The sequence below is a fragment of the Musca autumnalis genome, unplaced genomic scaffold (genome assembly GCF_047663935.1).
Source record: "Musca autumnalis isolate F117 unplaced genomic scaffold, ASM4766393v1 scaffold_2, whole genome shotgun sequence".
NCBI lineage: Eukaryota > Metazoa > Arthropoda > Insecta > Diptera > Muscidae > Musca > Musca autumnalis.
Genome location: NW_027411755.1, coordinates 185,498,725 through 185,517,029, shown reverse-complemented (window position 1 = coordinate 185,517,029; position 18,305 = coordinate 185,498,725). Strand labels below are relative to the sequence as shown.

General features: G+C 36.5%; 1 protein-coding gene across 30 annotated transcripts in view; it reads left to right on the top strand.

The window, feature by feature from the left end:
• The window catches only part of Nhe2 (Na[+]/H[+] hydrogen exchanger 2), a 323,901-nt gene extending 321,141 nt beyond the window's left edge, over window positions 1-2,760 (top strand). For 29 of the 30 annotated variants that reach the window (XM_073970332.1, XM_073970334.1, XM_073970333.1 and 26 more), the window contains one exon: window positions 1,344-2,425. In XM_073970332.1, coding sequence (XP_073826433.1) covers window positions 1,344-1,869 — 526 coding nt within the window. In that variant the 3' untranslated portion in view covers window positions 1,870-2,425. Of the gene's footprint in view, window positions 1-1,343 lie in introns of all 30 variants that reach the window. The other variant, XM_073970324.1, reaches the window with a different exon arrangement.
• Window positions 2,761-18,305: the final 15,545 nt, after the last annotated feature.

Here is an 18,305-nt window from a genome sequence, read left to right as displayed (position 1 = left end):
TCGAAATCGGTTCAGATTTGGATATAGCCCCCATATATATTTTCGCCCGATTTAAGGAATTTGGTGCAGGAAACACGCTATATATGTCCGATTTCAATTAAATTTGGAATGTGTGACGGTATTTGTCCTAGAAATAAGTGTGCCAAATTATATCGAAATCGGTTCAGATTTGGATATAGCTCTCATATATATATTAGGCAGATTTAAGGCATTTGGTGCACGAAACACGCTATATTTGTCCGGTTTCAATGGAATTTGGAATGTGTGACGGTGGTTAGTCTAGAAATAACTGTGACAAATCATATCGAAATCGGTTCAGATTTGGATATAGCTCCCATATATATTTTCGACCAATTTAAGGTATTTGATGTACGAAACACGCAATATATGTCCAATTTTGGTGAAATTTGGACTATGCGACAGAATTTGGTCTACAAATAAATGTGAAAAATTATATCAAAATCTGTTCTGATTTGGAGTTAGCTCCCATATATATTTTACATATTCACAGTGGTGTAGGTTATTATATAGTCGGCCCCGCCCGACTTTGATCCTTTCCTTACTGGTTTTAGATTAGGTTAGATAATTTAAGCATTTGGGGTATTCGTTCGACTACAATTCTTCCACCTAAAATTGTGAAGGAAACTAATTATTCCACTTTAATTAAGACTATTTTATTTTAGACTTTTTACGGACTTTTTACTTGCTTAGTTTTTATTTCACTTACAAAACACAGCGAATTCTTCCGTTTGCCTTCAAAATAAGTCAATGAAAATTTGGATTTTCTTTAATTTTGCAGGTGTTGCTATATTATATTAATGGCCTGTTTCTCTAAGACGATTCGAATTCAAATTCGTTCGAATTGCTACCAAACTCCTGCTGTTGTAGGTTATATTTGTTTAATTGAAAATAAAAACAATTCAAATATTTTTCAAAAAACAGAAATTTGGTCGTAGGCCATAAATCTTTTCCGTTCTCTGATATCGCACAAATATGTATATCGCCTTAATACTATATATGTTTTAAATATTTTTTTTAAACAAAAACTTAAGCGTTGCAAACTGAAATTCGGTTTTAAATAAATTGCTAAAAATTGATGTTAGCCTTATTATTCTAAATTATTTAAAAAATTTAAACAAAACAATTTCAATTTCTTTTATTCTACATAAAATCCAAAACTTTACTTTCAAAACATATTCATCTCATGATTTCTTGAAATTTTTTTACATGTTTTCTCTGCTTTCAAAACGAAAAATCAAAACCCAAAATCAAAATTCCACAACATCATCCATTGAAACCATAATCGACCAACCAACAAAATTTCGAACTATGCTCCCCCACAGAGACACTATCCCCGAGGAATCTTATCATCATGGATACTCCAAGTCATTGTGTGAACCGGCCGGTGAAGAATGGGAGGCAATGTTAGCCGAGGCGGAGCGGGCCGATCATGCCAGTACAAATAGTGAAAAATTATTGCGCAGTGGCCGGGAACCTTTGCTGCCACGACTAACACCCCGGGCCCAGATACGCAGAGGTTTGGGTGTGCCCACCAGTGGTGGTCCAGGTGTTGGCTCGGCCAGTAGTTCGGCATTAAGCAGTGGCGGAAATAAAAGGAGTCACGTTACCACGGCATTACTTTCCACCTCCACATCAGATTACGATGATGATAATGATGAAGATTTCGATTTGTATGATGATGAAAATATTGTTGTCACCACAATATCAAATGATCCCATGGCGCATAGACGTGATCAACGTGGTGGTGGTGGTGCCACTGGCAGTGGTAGTGATGGTGAAGCCAGTTCCGCCACCACCTCAACCACAACAATACGTCTGACGCGCAACAATGATGAAAGTATTATTTGAGTAAAAAAGGATCATGAGGCGGAACGGAGTATAATGATGATGATGGCGGCCTTTGATGAAAGTTTAGAAAATGACAACAATGCTGGTAATGATGATGAAGATGACGATGAAGATATTGATGATTATGCCAATACCGAAGATGATGAAACTAGTGTGAATACTTACCTTCATTATGATAATGATGAAGACGACGATGATGATGATGGTAATTTGGCAAGGCAAGAACAGCAGCAATTATTAATGGGTTCACGTAAATCCAGAAATTTCTTTAAATATGAAATGTTTTACTGAAGTTGACGGAGGAATGAAGCTGAAAAAGAGAAGCAGTAATTTTAAAGAAAAGTGTTAAAATTTATTTTTAAAAAATAATTACAACAAAAAATTGTGTATAAGAGCGGTCCAATACTTAGCAGAAACTTTTAATTTGTTTTGAAAGTAGTTCCATTGTGTATAGAGAATGTAATAAAAAAATGAAGGTTAGCAACTGAGGTAAATAAAAAAATTAAAAGGAAATAAAACTAAAAAGAAAACGAACCCAAAACTCCTAACACAAAAACAGTAATTAAATGCAAAGGAAATTTAAAAAGAAAGGGAAATGTGATGTTCAGTTTCAAGGATTTTAAAAATACACATAACAAAATTTTAAAAATTCCATAGAGAAAAAATGTTATTAATCGAGCTTTTAGATTTATAATGCAAGTGAAAGAGGAAAGCCGAAAATTTTAGTTTGAAAATTCAAACATTGTCCCATAAATGAAAATCACATTTCTTTTTTTTAACAGTCTCACAAATAAATGCTACCCCTTTATAACAATAATAATTTTAATTATGTTTATTTGTATTAGTGAAATATTTTACAAAAATAAATAAATAAAGAACAACTTTCACATACACACACACAGTTATTAAAATGCTACACAAATTAGATTTTAGTATTATTAAAATAATAATAAAAAAACACACAAAAAAAAAAACAACAATAAAATATAGAATTGAATATGTTTGTAAAATAGTTTTTAGTAATGTACATTAAAAAACAGTTCTTGTATATGTTACAATTGTTTATTTTCTAAACAATACAAAAAAAGAACAAAAAAATGATTAACAAATTACTTATAAAAAATAACTTTAAATTAATTTCAACTGCAACGAGTTAAATTTTAAAGCGCATATCATTTAAGTTTTCTTCCCTTCCACATTGAATGCAATTGCTTCCCTAATAAACAAAATCCATGCAATACCATTAAACGATTTTATAAAAATCGTTTAGAGAAAAATCCATCATCATAACCTTTAAAAATATTTAAAAATGTTTAATTGGGTATGGCTACCGTTTAAGTGGATCTTTTGGCGTTAAGAGTGATAAGCAATTTCTCTAAAACATGTCAAAGTGTGAGGCCTTGAAGCTTTTTATTTGACCTTGGGGGGAATTTTGAATTTGGCATTGGAACAGCATATTCACCCATTTTTTTAGAAGAGCGTAGCCCCCCAAATATCAAATTCATTTTAAGATCCTAAAAGTGATGTCCTTATTAAGACTTTGCCATGACATCTTTGCCGACACTTTCACATGTCGAAGAAAAGATCCGATATTTCACGAAATGTAATTAGTATTCATAAAATTTCACCGTGAGCCTTAACTAATTTTAAATGAAAGGTGCTTACACCTGGGAAGTTTTTTGGGGTTCTGAAACTACAATGTTCATATATGAGAAAAAGCAAAAAACGAAAAAAATCGACGGAGGGATTTTCAAATAAATCGCGGTCAAAGTTTAAATTTTTAGGGTTTTATTATGTTTTCACGATTTTCCTCGGAAACCGCAAGTTCTATCGAAATGGGATTAAAGCAAATGTTGTAGCAGTGACAATTCTCTACAAGATTGACATTAATGTTATTATACCCTCAGCCTTTAGGCTAAGGAGGGTATATACACTTTGATACGATGAAAATGTGCCTCATCGAAATAATAGTTTTAGACCCCAAGTATGTTTGGACGAAATATGTTTCAGACAATTTGGAGTCGATCTAGCCATGTCCGTCCGTCTGTCCTGCTGGCTGGAGCGCACGATAACTCTCGAACGGATTAACCGGTCCAAAATGTGGCCTTCGTAATATTTGGTCCAAACTTAGTTTAAGTTCGAAGATGGGCGATATCGGTCCACTCATTCAGGTACCTCCCCCCCAAAAGTTCGAATATGTTCGGAAAATTTGTGTGCACGATAACTCTTGAAGGGAGTAACTGATTTGGTCCATACTTTGTATATCGTAAATTTTCTAACAGGGTTAGATAAGTTTCCAATATGGACTCGATCGGTCCACTCCTTCGGGTACCTCCGACAAAAAATTTCGGAAAAGTTCAGTTAAGTACCTGTTCACGAATCGCTTTGATTTTTGTTGTAGCAACTATACGGCGGTGCAAGTTTCATCTGGAGGAAGTCCATACTTCCTGAGAAAATAGCCTGAAACCCCGCGAAAAACCCCTATGACACCGTATGTAATGGTTTGAGCGCAAATAACTTTCGAACGGATCTGCCGATTCAGTCCAAAATTTGGGTTTCGTAATATTTTGTCCAAACATAGTTTGTGTTCGAAGCTAATCCAAATCGGTCCACTCCTTCAGGTACCTCCCCCACAAAAGTTCAAAAATATTCGAAAAATTTTGTGCACGATAACTCTTGAATTGAGTGAACGATTTGGTCCATACTTTACACATCTTAATACATCTACCAGATATAGATCAGGTTTAAATATGGACTATATTTGTCCACTCCCTCCTGTACCTCCCACACAATATTTCGGATAGGTTCACTTTAAGACCTGCTCTCGAGACACTTTGATTTCTGTTGAAGCAACTTGCATTCGCTACCTCAATTACGGCGATAAATGTTTTTCAGGGGCATGTCCGTACTTCTTGAGGAAACAGCCGAAAGGTGTAAAAACACATATAGGCGTCGCTGGAGAGCACAAGAACTTCTTCTTTCCCTTAGGGTACCTCCCCCGCAAAAGTTCAACATTCGTGTCGATATGCAGTTTAGGGTGTCTTCGAAAATGCTTTGGAAATGAATGCCGATGCTGTTCATTGTGGTCCTGCTGTTTACAGTCATATTATGTTTTCCGTGGACAAGTCCATGCTTCCTGGCATACTGGTACAAAAGTTATAACATGACCCACTGAAATGACTAGTGTGCCCAATATATATCAAAAAGATATGACTCTCAAAATCAGATCCACTTCCTATGTCGTCTATTCCTTTAAGAAGCCCCTCCGCAAAACTTTAATCATAATCCACATTATCGTCGGCAAGTTCAAAGGTACAAAATGGCCACAAAATGCTGAAAAGACCCGAAATATATTCGATCTGTCCGTAGATTAATATTTCAAATCACATAGGCTGAGGGTATATCGCTGTCGGCAAAGCCGACTGATACTTTTTTACTTGTTTTCGAAGGTTTTACCATTTTTGAGATATAGAAGTTCAAATTGGGACAATGCAATGACTCTATCGTTTCCTTACAGAACAATGTAATGAAGGGTGAACCTTAACTAACTTTACGTGAAAACCGCTTACACCTGAAAAGTTTTTGCGGATTCTGAGACAGCTATGTTCTTAGATTAGAAAAATTTAAAAGCAAGAAAAAATCGCTAGAGGGATTTCGGAATAAATCGCGGTCAAAGTTTCACATTTGCTTGCGGTTTCCGACCAAAATCGTGAAAACATAATAAAGCCCTAAAAATTTGAACTTTGCACGCGATTTATTTGAAACTCCCTCCGGCAATTTTTTTTCGTTTTTTGATTTTTCTCATCTATGATCCTATGATTTAGAATCGGCAAAAACTTCCCAGGTGTAAGCACCTTTCATTTAAATTATTTAAGGCGCACCGTGTTTGTTTTGATGCTGAGGGAAAATCTATCACGACTTCATTTGAACCAATGTCCACAGTGCTATGTTTAGATGTTTAGAGAGGGCCTAGAAACTAATCTGCAAAATTTGGTAAATATCGGTTCAAATATACATATAGCTCCCATATGAATGTTCGCCCAATTTAAAAAAAAAAAAATTAATGGACTCTGGTCTTTTCCTGCGCACAGAAGTTATTAATTTGGCTAAGGCGTGCACAAATATTATTAATATTTTTTACTGCAGTCAAATAGTTTTAGTTGACTCCTCTCTTAAATTTTCCAGAAATTAATTATTTAGGCTTTCTATACTTTTCCAACCAAAAATTAAAAAATATCCAAATTTTTAAGTTTTACGCAATCTGGAGTTTTTTTTAAGTCGCAAATTGAAGCAAATTCTGTTTTAAAAATATGTTAGCCGACATTGTCACCTTTCACCAGATAAATATACATATTTACGGGAATACGCCCCATGTTTTCCATTTTTAAAATTATTTTTTTATATCAAGAGATTATTTTTGGTCCAAAAATGTCTGTATGGTTTGATTACGACTGAATATCGGAAATAAACGCAATCAAGGCACATTTATATAAGGTAGAAGTGAAAATCAGCTGTAATTTTACTTTTTTTTGTAAATTTGGTTTTCAAAATGTAATAGGGTCTACTAAATGATGAATTTTCCTCCAGAACTCGATTTTGGGTTGAAGTTTTCCAAATTTTTAATTTCCTCACAAATAATATTTGTTGTTTTCAAAAATTATTTGTTGGTTATTTGGAAAATAAACAAAATTCATCGGATTGAAAGGGGTTCATTTACAAAATCAAAACTATTTTGATTTCAATCCTGCCAAAACTACTCCCAAATACATTGACAAAAATTTCAAAATTTACTAATACTATTACAAATGCTGTCGTGCATGCCCATAGTGTATGCCCGGCATTAAACGCAATGAAAAGTATGACATCTTAGACAGCTTGTCATGTCACAGTGAGTCGTTGCCGGATTGTATTTTTTGGTTTTGGAGGTTTAAAAGTGCTAAGAATAGAATTCCATTTTTATTTGGTTTAAATCATTGATTTGAAAAAAAAAAATGACTTTTTGCCTCAAAAACGTGTCATTGGCCCTTAGTGCAATGCAAAAGACCCAGTGAAGTCATGACATTACATTGTTGTTGTAACAGTGTTTATTATTATGTTTGTATGTTCGTTCTTCTGTTCAATCTGGCTCTGGGTCTATCTCCAGTTCCAGGAAAGTGGCTGCTTCGATGGGATGTAGCCACAGATCCACTGGAGTTAGATGAGTAGGGCCCATGCCGCATACTGGGCAGATGTCTTGCACGGCGCGGTCGATTTCCGCCCAATAAGAATCTAGGCGACTGCAATATCCCGAACGTAGTTGAGCCAAAACTACTCTAGTTTGTCGTGGCAGCTGACGCTCCTCAGCTGCTATAGGTGGGGGAGATATTTCGAGGACTTTATTCACACTATATTTGCTTATGACTTTAGCAACTGCATCCGTGTGAATACTATTTAAGCCTGCTTGATATGCCTGTTAATCTAGGGGTTCTCTCCTATATTGTTGGACCTCCCTCTCTACACCATTTTCACATGTAATTCGAAGAATTTCAGTTGTAATTTGATTATTTCATTCGAAATTCGAAACATTTCACTTGTATTTTGAGAATTCCAATTGAATTTCGAATTATTTCGTTTGTAATTTGAGAATTTCATTTGAAATTCGCATTAATTCATTTGTAATTTGAATTTTTTCATTTGTAATTCGAATTATTTCATTTGGAATTCGAATTTTTCCATTTGTAATTTGAATTTCTCTATTTGTAAATCGGAGATTTTCATTTGGAGTTTCCAAATGAAAAAAATTCAAATTACAAATGGAAAAATTCGAATTAAAAATGAAATAATTCGAATTAGAAATGAAATAACTCAAATTACAAATGAAATAATTCGAATATCAAATGGAATTCTCAAATTACAAATGAAATAATTCGAATTTCAAATGAAATTCTCAAATTACAAATGAAATAATTCGAAATTCAATTGGAATTCTCAAATTACAAGTGAAATGTTTCGAATTACAACTGAAATTATTCGAATTACATGTGAAAATGGTGTAGAGCATGAATATCCTTCCTGATATGCCTGAATGTGGCGGGCCTAGCCAGCAGATGGTGATTGGGATGGCTCTCACGGTAACACCCAAGCAAGTACTGCAAGGAAAGCATCTCATTGTGTTGCTATACTGGAATAATCTTTGCCTCATCATGTAGATGGTCCATTGAAGACTGTCCTCAGGGCGGCATTCTGGCAGGTTTGAATCTTTTTCCAATTCGTATCACATAATCCGGGGGACCAAACTGGCGCCGCATAGCTTACCACAGACCGACCTATCGCGTTATATTTTGTCAATAAGGTTTCTTTATCTGCACCCCAAGTGCTGCCGGCTGGGGACTTGAGGACCTTGTTCCTACTTTTCAGCCACTTCCATGTTGCTGGGATTTTATACAGTCATACGGTTAAGCTAACGATGTCATCAAAAAGTAGCTTACGAAAAGAATGGTTTTATACCCACATGTCGTTTTAGCCTGTTCGTCCGTCTGTCTGACTGAACTGGTACTCATATTAGCACAGGAAGGTGGTAACCGATTTAGTGTCCACTTATTTGCTTAAGTGGCTTTATATCCTTAACCGTAAGGGTTTGTACGGTAAGCCATACTAGGAATAGATTTTCAAACGCACCCATCTTCTACTTCACCAATACCATTGGATGCCACGTTTTGTGGTATCATCATTAACTTGGTATTTGCAGCGAAGTTGTGACCATTCGTTGGGGTGTATACCATCAAATGGTTCGTATTTATATGCCTCTCTGGCGGGTGCATCTTTATACATATTCTGTCGATATCATTTGGCTGGAAGAACTCTTAATTCATACGACACCGGTATTCACAATTAACGCAATCCCACAGCAGCGGGTTCTTTCGTTCCGGATTGACCTGAAACAATAGTATTTCGGTCAGAGGCTTCAAACACCCATCTATGCGGCTACAACAACAACAACCGTTAAGGTAAATTGGCCCATATGTCTTCCGAAGAATTTTTTTTTTTTTTTTTTTCAAACACACCAAGTTCTGCCTGCTTTCAGTCCATACATAAGTACGACTAGTATCGGTGTCTGGCATAGTTTGACGATAGGTGATTTTGTATTTAAACTGTTTACTTAACCAAAGTAGCATCTGTTGGCGAATACAATTCATCTGTTTATTTCAAAACTGTATGTATTTTCAACGTTCACAGTAGCTCTGAGTTTACTAGACGTCTACCGTGTTGATACCACACACTTGGTTTTATCGTAGTTTACTGCCAAACACACTTTGGTAGACTCGTGTTATCTCATGTGGCTCTAAAGTTTATTTTCAAATATATATCTGCTTACAGTGACTTCACAAAATTGTCTATAAATTCAAATTTTAAAATCATTTTGTGCGGGAGATTTTTTCACCGATTTATCTTAACATTAAGATTTTATGTAATCTCATGTAGAAAATCATCACGCTATGATACAGGGATATGAGGCTGTAAAATAGTCATAACCCTAATGTATAAACTTTGATACGACCAAAAATGTCCCTAATTGAAATAATGGGTTTAGACCCCAAGTATGTTTGGACGAAATCCGTTTCAGACAATTTGGAGTCGATGTAGCCATTTCCGTCCCTCTGGCTGGCTGGAGCGTACACCAACTCTCGAATGGATCAACCGATTCGGTCCAAAATATGGCCTTCGTAATATTTTGTCCATACTTAGTTTAGGTTCGAAGATGTGCAATATCGGCCCATTCCTTCGGGTACATTACGCATAATAAATATCGAATCTTACTTTAAGTTCGAAAATGACTCATTTTCGTTCATTTGTCTTAGGGTAACTCCCTCAAAAAAGTTCAATGTGTTTATGTAAGTGCAGCTTAAGGTCTGTTCGAGGATCCTTTGGAAATGTTTGCCAAGATACTCCTTGTGGTCCTGTTTACAGCGATATTATGTTTTTCGTGGGCAAGTGATATAATGGTTCAAAACCTCTAAATTATGCGGTGACCAACTGAAATAACTGGTTTGCGCGATATATAACGAAAGGAACGGCTCCAATAATAAGATCCAAAGTAAGGTGGAAAATGCAGTCCATTACTTCAGGTACCTCCTTTGCAACATTTTTGAGCTTTAATGCAATTCCATATTTTTGTCGCAAGTTCAAACGCACAGAAAGGGCCACAACTTATGAAAACTCCCCAAATACATAATTTTTGGGAAAAGGATTTTGGTTGTGTAGGAAAAGGATTTTGTAGTTTCAATTCACACAGGCTGATGGTATATCTCTATCGACTAAGCCGGCTGATGCTTTTTTACATGTTCTTTGTGATACTACCCCATCAACAGTTTAAAAGTTGTGGGCCCATATCTCGTATCATTCTCAAACGGCCCATACATACCGAGATAAAGCCTAATTTCCATGAACCAGAATGAATTAAATTAGGGAAGTGTGATGTCAATCAATTGTTTTTCTCTAATTGAGTATAAAGTCACTAACCACATCGTTTTTAAATATTACAAATGAATGTCTTTGTGTGGCCCTCTACAGAACATTTGCTCTATAAGCCGAACTAAGAAGAAATGTCCACTCCTATTTGTAGATTTTCTTTTCCAATATTCTTGCACCGCATGCTGGGCAGGTGGTTTGCACGGTAATATAAATCCTTGTCCTATAGGCATTTATACGGCCGCTCCATCCCAAAAGTAGTTGAGGCAAAACAACTCTGGTTTGTTGTTGTTGTAGCAACGAATATATTTTCGTTCGTGTATTATTTCAGTTACAGTTGAACCTCGATTATCCGGGAACCTCCATTATCCGTGATAGAAAAGAAATGTTGGACTTTTTCCATTTCTTCTATTTTTCGTTATAAACTTCAATACCCGGGAGTAAAAACACACTTTCCAATTAATCTGATTTAGCGAACAAAAAGTAAACAAACGAAAAATTGAAATTCTCCCATATTACACAATTTGTATATTTATGGTATCGCAAAAACCATGGGACAAAGTCAATTCAGATGAATATGATGGTGAAGATATTTATCCTTCTAAAATTTGGTGGATTACCGTAACAAATTTAATAAAAATTGCAGTTTTTCATTTTATAGTACAATATTATGTAATTTTTAATTAAAAATATGTTCAAAAACTGCATAAACGCATTGCCTCCATTATCCGGGAAAATCGATTATCCGTAATGCCTCCGGTCCCGACCATCACGGATAATCGAGGTCCGACTGTATTAAGTTCTGGTTCCTCTGTATCCAGACTCAAGAATTCTGCAACCTATACTGATTGCGTCCATAAAGAATCAGGGAACAGGTGGGTGGGGTTAGCTGGACAGCTAAACAAATGCAGTGTGTCGTGTGGTCCATATCCCCATGCCGGGCATGTGTTGGGTATCGTGGCATCAATTCGGGCCCAATACGAATTGTGGCGACTGCATCGACCGGATCTTAACTGGGCTAAAACCACTCGTGTTTGCCTTTGTAGTTGGCGTTCTTCTGCTGCGATGGATGGTGGTCTCCAAGTACGGCATTCACACTGATTCTCTGTACTGTCTGCGCAACCATGTCAGTGGGAATGCTATCCAAGCCTGCCTAATAGGCTCGTTGATCTAGAGGTTTTCTTTTATACCATTGGACCTCTCTAGTTCATGAAGATCTCTCCTGACGTACCTGGGTGGGGGAAGCCTGTCCATTAAATCGGGACAGGGATGCTCACTGTGATGACACCCAAGCAGGTACTGCATCGCACGGGTTAAACCTTCGCCTCCTCATGAAGATGGTCCACTGGTGTCATGAGGAGGCACCCTGTTACAGTCCTCAGGGCGGCATTCTGGCAGATTTGAATCTTCTTCCACTGCGTAGCACTAACATTTGCATACCACGCTGGCGCCGCATAGCTTACCACAGACCGGCCTATTGCGTTACAACCAATATTTTGTGATAATTAGTGGTCGGAATCAGTACACCATCGACCAATACTTTCAGTGGGAGCCTTATTTCAGCCGTACAAGTAGTGAACAGTGTGACACTGGATTTAGCTGCGGATATTTTCATATTCCTTAGATGGAAGAACTGGTTTGTCGTGGCAGTTGTTCTTCAGCTGCAGTAGACGGTAACCGCATTCCCACGATTGTTGTTTATGGCAACTACGACTGAATCAGTTTGAATGCTATCAGAGCCTGGTTGATAGGCTTGATGACCTGGGGATTATCTCTTATTGTGTTGGACCTCTCCTCTGGTTCATGAAGTCCTAACCATCATATGGTGATTAGGATGGCTGTCACGGTAACACCAGCACAATTACTACAACGAGAGCATGTCGTTGTTTTGCTGACTGTAAGAACCGTTGTCATCTCATGTGGATGGTCCACAGGTTTGAATATTTTACCATCGCGTTGCACTTAGCTCATGCACGGACTCCGCACAGTTTACCACCTTACCGGCCTGTCGCGCTATATTTAGACAACAAATTTTCTTTGTCTTTTCATAAATCTCAACTTGTCGCAGATAGTTGTGAACATGCTGTCGAATATTATCCCTAGAATCTTAGGGCCGATGTGCTTATCTCTGCAGTTCATATCTTGAACAGAGTGGCCGTACACTTAGTAGCGGATTTTTGCATATTTCTCGCGACAACGCCATTGGCCCGTATATAACGTCATTAACATCCTCAAATTTGTGTTTTTCCACGTCCACAGTTAGTGCTAGTCTACTGGAAGTCTTGCATATCGGTTGTATAAACATGGTCTTATCGCCATTTACTGCCAGAGCCGCTTTGACAAACTATTTTCAATATTTCCAAAGATGGCTATTACGGCTGGCTTTGATCGACCTATTATGTCGATGTCATCTGCGTAGGCCGGTAACATAATTTCTTTATTGTATATAGTTCTATCAGTGTCAGCGTGATGCAATGGTAAACACACCCACTTTGCACATTGAATGCCCGGGTTCGATTCCCAGGCCAGACAACATAACATTTTGGCGACATTTCCTGAGTATTTCAGCCGTGCTTAACTTCCCGTATGATCATTTCTAACAAAATGTTAAATAGATCGCACAAAAGACTATAACCCTGTTTGAAATCCAGTTTGGTATTGAAAGTCTCGCAGAGGTTCTTTCCTATTTTAACTGCAGATGTTGTGTCAGTGAATGTTATCATGCCTAATCTTATTAATTTTACAAGAATGCCAAACTCAGAGATGGTTTGATGGCATTCCGATGTGCTCCACAGACGTTTTGAGCTACTGGTGACGTCGGCTGTAATATCGCTATACATGTTCTTAGCAATTGTAGTCAAAGGGAAAGGTGCATTTGTGACAGCTAGGACTGAGGGATATAACACATCCACACAAACATCGTTCGAAGGATTCTTTCTTGTTTTTGGATTTTTTAATAATTCTTATTATCCATTCTATAATACTCACTGAGAGGGACTGAGGTCTCCTTAACAAGATATGGACATGACAACTTAGCCTTCAATTCGTTGAAGTGAACAGGTATCGAGTATCCATTTGAATTTTGGAAACCTTAACAAACGTGTTCGCTTAACACCCCGGTATTAAGGAATCATTTATGGGTTGAAGATCACTTTTGCTATAACATTCAGCTTGTTCACAATGTCTCTCTTCAAACAATGGGTTTGTCCTGGTGTCCTGATTACAGCGGACTTACAAATTCAGTTAAAACTAACTACCCAGCAAACAAAATGTCGGGTGTCCGACACGTCTGAACAGTTTCGGAAGCAAAATCGTTCAGATTTCGTTCCGAGTTCTAATCGATTTTTCCGAAGCGAAATTGTTCAGATGTTGTGCCGATTTCTTTCGGATGTCGGAGCGAATGTCGGAATTAAATTTCCCTTCCGAATTTCCCAAGGATTTTCTTCAGATTTCGTTCGGAAATCGATCCGACATTTCGTTCCGAAATTATGTCAACCGCTTCGTACAACTTTTATTAAAATATCGTTGCGATTTCGGATCCGACATAGGACGTAGCGTCCGAATTTTGTTCCGATTTCGTTACGATTTCCCTTCCGAATTTCCCAAGGATTTTCTTCAGATTTCGTTCGGAAATCGATCCGACATTTCGTTCCGAAATTATGTCAACCGCTTCGTACAACTTTTATTAAAATATCGTTGCGATTTCGGATCCGACATAGGACGTAGCGTCCGAATTTTGTTCCGATTTAGTTACGATTGGTTTGCTGGGTATTTACACGCATGTGCGGTTATGTAAGTAGTTCCACGAAATAGCAATATTAATGAACCATATTAAGAATTCTTTTATTTCATAATTTATTGGGTGAAAACTTCTCTCATTTTTAAGGTGGTAAGCACGTCCGCCTTTGAATCAGAAGGTCTGAGGTTAAATCCCAGAGCAGAACATCAACATGTTAGGCGGTGCCAAATCCCCTCAGTGTTATGTTTGCTTAAATTTCCTGAGTATTTCAGCCATCGAAAACTTCTCTACAAATGGTGTCGTGAAAAAACCGTTTGGACTGGGCGACAGAAAGTAGGTCCGGTATAATTGAGTCAATATCAATCAGAGTACACTCAATGATATGAGCGAAGTCTCCTTTGTACCTTCGGGGATATTATGAGAACATATGAATGTCCATATTTGGGGGTCGATTACGCATTGCCACTAAACTTGAGTTGCGTTATCAATTGTCAGTACAACTGAGATGAAATGTTGTATTATTGATGTCAACCCAACTGGGTTGTCGATAAACGTGTTATCGATCAGTGTTATTTCAAACATGTGAACTCTATATTAATGCAATTCGCAAAAAAACTATTTAAAATGATAAGTTCATTGGAATTATTTTTTGATGATGAAGAAAATGTACAGGACATGACATCTATTAAAAGAAATATGAGGAACAAGTCTAATTTATAGGAATTGCCATCTGCACTGTAAGTTGAAGCTCATATTGGAATGATCTGTATAATCAGTAAATTATTTTAGGTCAGTGATGGCCAAAAACACACATTTGCAGATTATAACTTGCGCAAGTGTGAGTGGAAACGTAAAAAATGCATTAACCTAACGAATGTGTTTATAGTGTACGTGTGTGTCGTATGCCCGCGGGCATAGGAAAGTTGTTGTTGGTGGCCATCACTGTTTTAGGTCTAAGGCGTATTTTCGATTGAAAATGTTGCCGCAGTTTACATTATGGAAACTTTAAAGGACGACATCAAAGTTAGTTACAGATCAACAGCGAAAGTGTGCGCTGCGTTGAGATTTTTTGCGGAGGGAAGTTTCCAAAAGTCCCATGACAATGATTACAACAATTGCATGACTCAATCTATATTGTCGAAAGTATTGAAGGAAGTTGTCCACTTGACAAATTGTGCCAAAATTGAATCGTTTCGAAATTGTCGGAGGAAGAAAAAGGACAAAACAAAAATTATTTTTATTAAAAAACGAAATTACCTGGTGTTGTCGGCTGTCTAGATGGAACCCATGGATTTGCACTCAATTTATCAATTAATTTTCACCATATTTTTGATACACAAAATTAATTAATTATGCAAATAATAAACAATTGTTAAGAAAATTTTTTTCTTCTCAATTTTACTACTTGTTTCTTCGAAAATATTCACTGCATCTGAAAATAACTGGTTGCTTAAAAATATCCGGTTCCTCAACTGAGATTCGCAACTTCAGTTAAAGTTTTCCATACATAAAGTAATTTTGACAACTGACAACTCCAGTCAACGATAATTACCATCGATAATCGACAGCTTGTATTAGGCAATTTCCCTTGCGGCAATTGTCAGTTTGATGGAGAGAGGAGAGGCATATGGTAACCCTTTGCCTCTCAACAACCTTTCTCACCGACAAACTGACAATTGCCGTAAGAAAAATTTCCTAATGTAAATGTGGACTATGCAAGCGTATAATTGGATATAGAAAGCGGATTAAGTACCATAGAAACGGCACATTAGGTGCCAACCAGAAGCGATCAGTTGAGCGTCGAATTAACACGTTTAAATAAAACGTGTTAACTCGACTCGTAACTAATGCCAAGTTGTGATTATCCATGGTAACTCCATTCACACACTGACATGTAAAATGATCACCTAAATCCACTTAGATAGTAGCCTACAACTTGAAAATAAAAGAAGAAATTTTTTTTAAATAATTTCTTTGGATCCCCATGTGTATGTTAATTATTCAAACTCAAATAAAGTAAACACAAAACGGCAACAAAAACAAATTAATATATGTTAATGCATTTAGTCAATTTTAATTTTATTTTAAAATATACATCTTAATTTATCGAAAATTCTTAAGAGTCAAAGGTAAAAACAAATTCTTTACAAATTTTGTTTTGAACTTTAGTTACACGCAATAACAAAAACAAAATGATTTGTTTAAAACAATATATTTTTTTAGTTTAACTCATTTAATATAACAAAACAATAACAAAAACAACTCATTAATAATTGGAAGTTTATGTTGTTTTGTAACCCAATTAAAATGAATAGCTTTATAAAATACCTTGAAATGTATTTCCTATATAAACTAAATATCTAAACTTGACTGTGGTTTCTGAAGCCAATAATGATGATATACCCCACACCACATACATAACAAATGACCAATATGACCATCAAAATGAATAGAAACTTGACCGAATCACCTCAGTATTGAAGCCATAATTGAGACACCAACAAAACTGTTTTCGACCACAGAGATCATGCACTGACCGTATAAACACCCGTCGAATCATTATGGAACAATTCGTAGAATTCGGGTCCCAAAAAATGGTGTTCGTCAAGGCTGTGTCTTAACTATCACTATCAGTCAAAACCGACCTAAAAATGACATTCGAATGAAAATCCTCAGGGCATAGAACGCAGGGGACGTCCTAAGCTGACATGTGTTAAAACAGGCAGCAAGAAGCAAGAACTTTGCCGCATGACCAGAAATATGAAGAATCACCCAAGATATACAACGTTCACGGTGCTCTTGAAACAATTTTAAATGGAAGGTGCTTACACCTCTGAAGTTATTGCGGATTCTGAAACTACAGTGTTCATAGATGAGAAAAATCAAAAAACTATAAAAAATCGCCGGAGCGCTTTTTAAATAAATCGCGATTTAAGTTGATATTTTTAGGGGTTCATGATTTTGCTTAGAAACCGCAACTCCTATCAAAATGGGACTAAAGAAAATGTTGTAGCTATGAAAATTCTCTACAAGATTGACCTTTGTGGTATTCTCGTCGGTTTTACCGTTTTTGAGATATAGAAGTTCAAATTGGGACAATTCAAATTCAATTCATTTCTGTATCGCCCCCCTTATAAAACAATGTCATGACTGCAAATTCCCAACTTAAACATATATATCTAAAAAAATGGTACAACTTAGAATAAGTTACTTAAGCCAGTCTTGTATAGAATTTTCACAGCTTTAAGATTTTCTCAGGTCCCATATCGATAAGACTTACCGTATTCAAGCAAAATCGCGAAACCCTAACAAAAAAACCTAAAAATGTAAACTGAGCTTCTTTATGTCAAAAATGGTACATACTGGGAACAAATGTTAAACGTGAATCCTCTAGAGAGTTTTTACAGCTACAACATTTTCTTTAGCTCCATTTCGATTGGACTTGCGACTTCCAAGCAAAATCGTGAAAACCTAAAAAACACATAAAAATGTGAATTTTGACCGCGATTTATTTAAAAATCCCTACAGATATTTATTTTTTTTGGTTTTTCTCATCTACGAACATTGCTGTTTCAGAATTCACAAAAACTTCCCCTGTGTTTTCATCAAAAGTTAGTTAAGGCGCACCCTTCATGAATTTGTTTTATGAAGGGGCGATACAGTCAGTACATTGTCCCAATTTGAACTTCTATATCTCAAAAATGGTAAAACCTACGAAAATATCATAAAGGTCGATCTTGTAGAGAATTTTTATAGCTACAACATTTTCTTTAGTCCCATTTTAATAAGACTTGCGTTTTCAAAGCAAAATCGTGAAAACCTAAACAACCCCTAAAAACGTCAACTTAAATTGCTAGACGCTATTTGGTTTTTTTTGGAAAGTTTGACAGTTTTTAGCCTAAACGTACTCAGGAATGTTTGATATACGATCATATCATGTTGTTTACAGTGACTTGAAAAATCCGTGGGGGTCTTCGAAAGCGAGCCAAATCCAACGAAAGTTATTCATGGAAGAAGCACTTCGCCTGCTTCTTCGGCTAAAATGACCATGTGACTAATACACGACTTGAGGAACGTAGGACGGTAATGTCTGAGTTTCTAAAAAAGGCGTAGTTAACGATTATCGTCGCCAGAAGATGCTGTTGAAGCGTTCAAAAACCATGTTTTGGAGGTGTCTCAATCGGAGTGGAAAAAGTGATTCAATAATTGGTTTGAGCGTTTGAGAAAGTGCATAAATCGTGCTGGAGAC